The sequence below is a fragment of the Mandrillus leucophaeus genome, unplaced genomic scaffold (assembly GCF_000951045.1).
Source record: "Mandrillus leucophaeus isolate KB7577 unplaced genomic scaffold, Mleu.le_1.0 Scaffold49, whole genome shotgun sequence".
Taxonomy (NCBI): domain Eukaryota; kingdom Metazoa; phylum Chordata; class Mammalia; order Primates; family Cercopithecidae; genus Mandrillus; species Mandrillus leucophaeus.
Genome location: NW_012105253.1, coordinates 3,884,568 through 3,893,726, shown reverse-complemented (window position 1 = coordinate 3,893,726; position 9,159 = coordinate 3,884,568). Strand labels below are relative to the sequence as shown.

Genomic DNA, 9,159 nt, shown 5'->3' with positions numbered 1-9,159 from the left:
GATTACAGGTGTGGGCCTGTAATCCCACCTGTAATACCTGGCTGTATTATTTATATTCTTAATGTCTTCAGGTAAAAATATTTTCTGTGTTTTACATTACCCTAAAGTGAAAGTTATCACAGTGTTTTTTCTTCTCAAAGCTCCTGTGACAACAGCCTGTCTAGCTGATTGTAGACTGATTTTGGTTTAATTTTTTTCTCCAAGACCAAAATAAAAGATGATGCAATTTTCATAATTCTGTAACATTCATTTTAATAAAATCATTTTAATATTCTAAAAGTATTCACATTCTGTGTCTATACATATGTTTGTATAATCAATTTGGCTTTGCTATATCATCACCAAATTCTCTTAAACAATATTTTAATTATTTAAAATAAAATTCATACCAATTATTTCATCATTTGAAGGAAAGTAAAAAGCTTCAGTTTGGCCTTAAATTCTGCTTATTTACCTAAAAATTTTGTGGCACTTAGTCTTTTCACATCTCACTTGCCTCAGCTATAAAATGAGTATCTTGCAGAGTTAATGTTGAGAGTTTATTCTAAAGTATACACAAGCACCTAGCACATGCTCAGTACTCACATGTTTACCTCTTCCCTATTTATTATATTTTAATGAGTAGGCACTCTAAATATGTTTTTTAAAAATGGTTGTTGACCAAAATTGTAAACATGAATGAATAAGTGAACAAGCCAGGAAAAAATCTAGTGGGAAATTGATTTTAAGTAGTAGATGAGTTTAAGAAATTAACATGTACTCATACAGTGGAATACTTTTCAGATATTAAGAAAATGCAATAATCTAGATATGATTTTCTGAGTATGTGAGGAAAAGCATGTTATAGAATTTTTGTGAGGTGTTATCTCATTTGTGTGTGTGTTTTCCTCCAGCCTCATCATGTACATAGAAAAAAACCTGAAACGATCCACCAACTAACTGATTGTTCTTGGTAGAGGAGGAGGAAAGGGGGCATAGGGGTAGGGAATATGAGGGAGGAGTAGGTGGTAAAGAGGACATTCATGTCCAACTATGTTTCTGTATGTAGTTTTTACAGTGGAATATATAAATTAGGTTTTTCACAATTAAAATGTTTCAGACACTGTCTCTCTATATAGTGTTGTTCATTTATGAATGACCATGTTTGGAAAATACAGCATCTTGCAATATTCTTATTTTTCTTCTCCCAGCATGAAAATTTTCAAACATAATACAAATTGAAAGAATTATATAGGGAACATTTTGTTCTGCTTGCCTTATTACGTATTTATTCCTTTGTCCATTCATCAAGTCATCCTTTTTTTTTTTTTTTTTTTTTTTTTGAGGCGGAATCTCACTCTCTGTAGCCCAGGCTGGAGTGCACTGGTATGGGGTCTTGGCTTACTGCAACCTCTGCCTCCTGGGTTCCAGTGATTCTCCTGCCACAGCCTCCCAAGTAGCTGGGATTACAGGTGCCCACCAGCACGCCCAGTTAATTTTTGTGTTTTTAGTAGAGATGGAGTTTCACCATGTTGGCCAGGCTGGTGTTGAACTCCTGACCTTAAGTGATCCACCCATCTCGGGCTCCCAAAGTGCTGGGATTACAGGCATGAGCCGCCATGCCCAGCCTATCATATTTTTCAATAGGTTTTGAGTAAATTGCAGACAGCAGCATGCTTCACTTCTATATACTTCAGCAAGCCTGTCATCATCTTAATGTGTTTATCTCAGCAGGAATGATAGTACTTTCCTCGGATATTTATCGAGGCCTAATTAATCTCTTTATATATGAGAAAGAGGAATATAAAATCCCGAAAGCACCAGTCTGTAGCTTATTGTTTTCAGGTATTTCAGATAGGGATAGAAGAAATGTATGTTTTCAACCCTCCATCTTTAACTTGAAGTTGCTATGTATATATTTACTTTTTTTTTTTTTTCCAGTACGTATAAACCTGCCAAGATTGGGTACTGTGATTTTCTGGTATATACTAACTGTTGTCTTCCAGTAAAAATCAGTGCTTTTTACTGTGTTGTTTTTTTTTTTTGACAAGATTAATGAAAATTATATATACTTGTACAGTCTTTCCCTGTCCCATTCTCCTTCCATGTAAATTACAGTTGAACTCTTCTACTTCATTTTGTGTGAGTGATTAGATAGACTTTGTATTTTATAAGCTTGTTGATAGCCTTTGTTCTTCCTTTCTTGTTACTGTAGTGGCAGATCAGCAGTGGACAGGGAACCCCATCAACTACCAACAGCACATCCTCTACTCCTTCCAGTCCCACGATTACTAGTGCAGCAGGATACGATGGAAAGGCTTTTGGTTCACCTATGATCGATTTGAGCTCACCAGTAGGAGGGTCTTATAATCTTCCCTCTCTTCCAGATGTAAGTAGATACAAAATTTATACCAGCATCTGTTGAAAATTGTCCACCGGGTACAGTGGCTCACTCCTGTAATCCCAGCACTTTGGGAGGCTGAGGCAGATGGATCACTTGAGGTCAGGAGTTTGAGACCAGCCTGGCCAACATGGTGAAATCCTGTCTCTACCAAAAAATACAGAAATTAACCAGGCATGGTAGCACACGCCTGTAATCCCAGCTACTTGGGAGGCAGAGGCTGTGGTGAGCCGAGATCATGCCACTGCACTCCAGCCTAACAGAGCGAGACCCTGTCTCAAGAATGAAAGAAAATTGTCAGTGAATTTGGATCTGGTAGAAGGCATGAATTTGTTGGATTATAGGTTGTTTGTTTTTACAAGTTAATTTTAATCCTTTAGAATATTACAACGGTCGTAAAAGTAAAAAGATTATGAACATTGGACACATAATGACTTTCAAGCCACCAGAGTTAAAGGTGTTTGTAAATGAGTGATTATGGTGAGGGATCATGGAATCTAAGCTGGGAAAGGAGAAAAGTAAGGACATGGAAAGATATGCTGGGAAGTTGAATGGCTGGACATCAGAAGAGATGAAAACAAGTTTAATAAGAGAAATCCTGTTAGATCATACTGACAAGTGCAAAATTACCTCTGGTTTGTATTACATGTGAATTAACTCACTCTCCAAACTCTTTGTCAGTATGACTTTTTGTTATTTATTATATTTTTTAATGATTTTTATTTTTAATAGAGATGGGGGAGACTCCCTATGTTACCCAGGCTGGTCTTGAACTCCTGGGCTGAAGGGATCCTCCCGCCTGGGCCTCCTAAAGTGCTGGGATTACAGGCATGAGCCACCACACCCAGTCAGTTTGACTATTCCAAAGGGAGAAATTCTACATTCTGTAGACATATCTCTATATATAAGTTGATTCTGTATTTGATCCTTTTTTTAATCTAAGGTTAGATAACCCACTGTCGTGCACATACACATACGCAACCTAACGTTAAGAAGCTTTTAGGAAATATCGTGTACTCTGTACTTGGATTGAATTAACCTATAAGATTGTGAAAAGAACTTTTTTATTTTCATTATTTAATTTGTTTTTCAAGTTGAGATCAATTAATATTTCCTAATAGTTGCATTGTTAATCTTACCAGAGTCATTCCATTTTTAAAATAGTTTTGTATACTTTAAATGAGTAGGATACATATATTTTTTCATGTATGGATGGTTCATAGGAAACCTTATATCTAATCCCCATAGTTTTATTTGGTTTTTAGGATTATCCCACAACATAAACAACTTTCCTTGTATTAAGTTCTCACGAATTTAGTCATTCTAGTACTTTTTGTACTCTCTGAAAAATATTGGCCAAGTATTGCCAAAAGAATATTAAAACAAAAATGACCCTGTGTATTAACCACCCAGCCCGATTTCCCCCGCCCCCGAACCCACAGGAAGTAAAATTCTTTCTGCTTTTTCCTCTGCAGATGTCATACAGGTGAACCTTTTTCCACCAGCCTTTCTTACCTGAAATTCCTCTTATGAATTACAGAATAAACTAAAATGAGTGACTGTTTTCTCATTTCTCCCAAAGGTGCTTCATAACTAGTACCATTCTAGGTGCATAAGCAAGAAATTGATTAATTATATACAAACTGTGCCCTATGGCTGTAGGACTTAATTATCTTATAGAATCCTGGATGAACAAGAGTAGAACTATGTTAAAGAATTGAACTGGATTTTAAGCCCAAAGCCATTGGTGGGAAATTTGGTATATGTAGGCATGAAGGAATTTTTGTGCCTAAAGCAGTAAACTCTTACTCATTAGGGATTTATAAGTATTTTTGCCTGGCAGTGGATAAGGAAAACAGTGTTATTTGTATTCCTGTTATATTAAAGCAAGAATCTTTAGGGTTCATCTTTTCTCCTACAAAACAAGAGTAATGTATTCAGTGAGGTTAGTGCTATACTGTCTCTTATACACATCTAGATGTGTATAAGAGACAGCATCTTTTCTCCTACAAAACAAGAGTAATGTATTCAGTGAGGTTAGTGCTATAGATATATGGACTTCATCTATCTAGCACATACCCAGAGTATCAGTTGCTAAAGTATCCCTTTCAGGGGGTCCACTAGGTCCTATCTATGTGAGGCTAGATTTTCTTCATATTTTTCAAGCAAAACTATACACCACAATAGATTGAATGCTGTTTAGGGAGACATTAAAGAGATTTGCAAGAAATGTAAAATTGTGATAGTCTTCTCACCAAGTTTATGTTTTTCATATGGCAACCTTTTGTCGTTTCTTTATAAATTAAGAACTTTTTTTTCAATTTTTAAGAGTGTGAATGACATGATACTCCTTTTGACTCTTGTTTCTGAAATACTGTCCTCAATATTTTACTAAAGTGAAACACTAAGATAGTGAAAATCTTTATTCAAGGTTGTTTATGGGGAAAGTATCTGTTAGAACTTCTCAAATGTGGTATCTATGTTTTGTTATTTGATAATAATTAAGTTATTGAAGCTTTCTTATAAATTTAAAAGTAGCTTTTAACTTGCAAAGTCAGAATGCCCTGAAATAATTTCTTTTCTTGTAAGATTGACTGTTCGAGTACTATTATGCTGGACAATATTGTGAGGAAAGATACTAATATAGATCATGGCCAGCCAAGACCACCCTCAAACAGAACGGTCCAGTCACCAAATTCATCAGTGCCATCTCCAGGCCTTGCAGGTAAAGTGGGCTTCTTTTGATTTTTGTGAAAGTTTTTCTAGTTTTCACTTAACTTGGAATAAAAAATTACCCCTCTTCCCTTTCTTTTCTGTTGAATGCTTAATCTGAGTTTTTCACTATGTAAAATTAGTATGCTTTCAAAGAAAACAAAGGTTAAATTTCTTTATCCTTTCTTTCGGGTCACAGTCTCACTCTGTTGCCCAGGCTAGAGTGCAGTGGTGCGATCATAGCTCACTGCAGACTTACTCCTGAGCTCTAGCGATCTCCCACTTCAGCCTCCTGAGTAGTTGGGACTGTAAGTGTGCTGCTCTACCAAGCACGGCTAATGTTTTTTGTTTTTTGGTAGAAACAGTCTTGAACTTCTGGCCTTACGTGATCCGTCTGCCTTAGCCTCCCAAAGCTTTGGGATTACAGGCATGAGCCATCATACCAGGCCTTCTTTACCTTTTCAATTTCAACAGAACTTCCCACCATTATAGTACTTCCAGGGGGAAATCGGTGTTATCTTCTCTCTTATTGATAAGTCGCATGTGATGTGATCTTTAAGATGTAATTTGCCTAGGGTCAAAATGTATTAGTAACAATAAGTAGAAATATCACTCTTTTGGTGATTTGTTTGGTGTTTAATTGTGTTTGTGAATCTTAACATACCTACTCATTTCCTCTGAGAGAAAAACTCTAATATTACTTCTGAGGACTTAGGTACCTTAAACCAAAATATGAAAAGAGTCACTCACCAGTCACATGAACACAATTTAAATGGGGATGCCTATTTTAAACAAACGTATGACAAAATATGGCAGAAAAACTGTTTATCATATGACAGGTTTATACAAATAAGGAACATATGTGGTATTGCCAAAGGACATGATGAAGTAGATAATTCCCTAAAGAGGAAATACATTTATCCAATATAGCAGATGAGACAAAAATGTCATTCTTACTAGTGGTCATAAGAAAAATCAAAACAAGATAGAATTTCTAAGTTACTGAATTAGCTGAGATTTAAATAATAAAAATAGTCATTGAGAATATGAGAGGTACTCTCATACATAGGTGGAAGGGGTATGAGTTGGCAAAACATTCCTGGAAATCATCATAGCAATATTACTAAAGTTTACATTTATCTAATACTGTACTGTGGGCCAGACTGTGGGCAAAGTACCTTATATGTATTACCTAGTAGGATATTTGCTTCAAGGGGCTTGGGAAATGTATGTACCCTTGAACCCAGTAATTTCCATTTTAATACCCCAATTATAAGGAAATAATTAGGAATTGGATAGGCAGAACATATTTATTAATATTTATATTACTATTTATTAAAGCATTATTTGCAGTAGTTAAAATTTTGAAGCAGTGCCCAAATATAAGAGAATAAAAATAAATTAGAATGTACTTACTTGTACACAGAATATTATTTAGCTATTCAAACAATGCTCATATAGAGTTTTTAATGGCATGCTCATGGAATACTGTTTAGTGAAAACAAGTATACAGAAAGATGTAAAAGTATGTTTAAAACTGGAAAGAGATATATCAACCTTAGCAGTGTTTATATATGGATGGAGAAGTTATGGGCTACTTAAATGTTATATCTTTTTATAGTTTTCAACTATTCTAAAATGAAGCATGTATTCTTATATTATCAGAAGATTATAAATAGCCATTGTTTTGATTGATTTTGAGGCAGGGTGTTACTCTGTTGCTCAGGGTGTAGCAATCATGGCTCACTGCAGCCTCAAATGCTTGGGCTCTAGCGATCCTCCTGCTTTAGCCTTCCCAGTAGTGGGGACTACAGGTAGGTGCCACCAAGCCTGGCTAATTTTGTTGTTGTTGTTGTTTTGTTTTGTTGTTGTTGTTAGAGATGGGTCTTTGTTGCCCAGGCCTTTTGTTTTATTTTTAAATGAAATTCTCCAGAGTTTACAAACCAATGAAATGGATTTTTCCCTCTTCATTTTATCAGCCATATCCTGTTGTTCATCAAACCTTTTAGAACTTGTCACTTCGAAATTGTTTTCTGCTTCCCACTTGGATTGTATTCCTACTGTTACTGTTTAGTTTGGGCCTTCATCAGTTCAAATCAAAATTATTTACAGCAGTTTTCCTTCTTTCTTGGCTGCTTTTAATTAGATCTTCCTTGTTACTGTCTACACTACCACTAGAGCATAGCTTCTTAATCTTTTTAGGGCAGTAGTCCAGAATCCCTCTTTTGCTTATTGCCTCAAGTCTGAACCCATTGATCTGACTTTGTGCCTTCCATTAGTTGGTCTCATTTTGTTTACTTGGTTTTCTTTTTTGAACTCCTTTTCTATCAGCCCATACCACCTTTCATTGTCTTCTGTAGCTTCCGCTGGCACTAGGGTCTCACTGAGATCTTACCCCTGTTACTGTAACACAGAAAGACTTGGCAATGTTTGGAGACGTTTTTGATTGTCACACCCCAAGCTGGGAAGTATAGAGAGATGCCACTGGTATCTAATAATTGGTGGAGACCAGGGATGTTGCTAAACATCCTAAAATGCAGAGACATTCCTCCACAACAAGGAGAATTATCTGGCCCAAAAGTCAATAGTGCAGAGGTTGAAAAACCCTGCCAGTGTAACAGGCTGTAACCGACTGCTGAAAATTCAGCAGCTACTTACTGTTTCATATAATTTAATCATGGTTCCCAGTTTCAATGTAGTGCTAAGTGAACACATTCAATAGGACTTCAATGCATAATTATTCATTCGTTTTATGAATGTATGATTTCCCCCTCCTCAGGACCTGTTACTATGACTAGTGTACACCCCCCAATACGTTCACCTAGTGCCTCCAGCGTTGGAAGCCGAGGAAGGTAAACTGACTAAACCATATTTTCTAGTACATAAAATCTCTAATTAGATTTCTCTTGCCAGTGTTCAACATGTTTTGATACTCAATATATTTTGAACAATTTCCTTTATCTTTAATTAAAATTTTAATAAATTAGTTAAGGGATTAACAAAAGTACAAATTTACCTTTGAAGATAGAAGAATATTTGTCTATATGTTGAAAATAAGAAATGTTTGATATTCATATAATAGCAAAGAAAACATAAAAATGAATAGGTATAACACAGTACACTATATAGAAACACAAACTTAGGGAAAAGATAAAATTTTATGCTAATTTGATCTCTAATGACTAAATATTGATTCTACTTTAAAATAAATGAATATACAGGTATTGAAATTCTATTTTAAGCAACTGCCCTCCTCTTCCCTGCATTATGCCTGAAAATTCCTCCTAGTGAACCCAGTTCCTACTTTCTTAATCATATGGAAGAATTGTCTGAGGGAGAAAAGTTTGCCTTTAATCCCATGAGAACATAGTAAATATCTGTAAAAGGTTTTTGTCCCACTACCTTCTTTAAATAGCATTGTTTAAAAAAATGATTATTTCATTGTCTTCACCAAAGTATTACTTTGCTACTGACTAGAGAAGGAAATGAGAAAGTCTAAAATCAGATGCCAGTTCTAAGATACTAAATCTGGTTGCCTAACTGTAAAGCCTCAGGTTTTTAAAAGTTTAGGTTTATTGAAACATCTTTCCAGATATATAACTATTTAGATAGGTTAATATGTAAAACATTTTTATCATAAATGAAACTTGCATATAGCAGTTTCGTTAGGCATCATTAATTGCCGATGTAACATACTTACTGTTGTGAGGATACAGTATTATTTTAGAAAGTTGTTGTTATACTTTTTATGAGGTATTCAGCTTAACATTCTTAGATTGCTTTTTCTTCTCTCTCATACTTACAGCTCTGGCTCTTCCAGCAAACCAGCAGGAGCTGACTCTACACACAAAGTCCCAGTGGTCATGTTGGAGCCAATTCGAATAAAACAAGAAAACAGTGGACCACCAGAAAATTATGATTTCCCTGTTGTTATAGTGAAGCAAGAGTCAGATGAAGAATCTAGGCCTCAAAATGTAATTATGAATACTTGCAATATTATTCCTATGCATGGTGGGTAGGGTGAGAGAAACTCTTAAATAGCTCTTAGGAGTTTTTTCTTTAATGTT

At 35.4% G+C, this 9,159-nt stretch overlaps 1 protein-coding gene across 1 annotated transcript in view; it reads left to right on the top strand.

The window, feature by feature from the left end:
* Positions 1 to 9,159, top strand: part of TRIM24 (tripartite motif containing 24) — a gene marked incomplete at its 5' end in the record, with an annotated part of 148,600 nt that overhangs the window by 129,944 nt on the left and 9,497 nt on the right. The window contains 5 exons of the mRNA XM_011995508.1: positions 1,714 to 1,802; positions 2,195 to 2,368; positions 4,970 to 5,105; positions 7,872 to 7,944; positions 8,898 to 9,066. Coding sequence (XP_011850898.1) covers positions 1,714 to 1,802; positions 2,195 to 2,368; positions 4,970 to 5,105; positions 7,872 to 7,944; positions 8,898 to 9,066 — 641 coding nt within the window. The remainder of the gene's footprint in view (positions 1 to 1,713; positions 1,803 to 2,194; positions 2,369 to 4,969; positions 5,106 to 7,871; positions 7,945 to 8,897; positions 9,067 to 9,159) is intronic.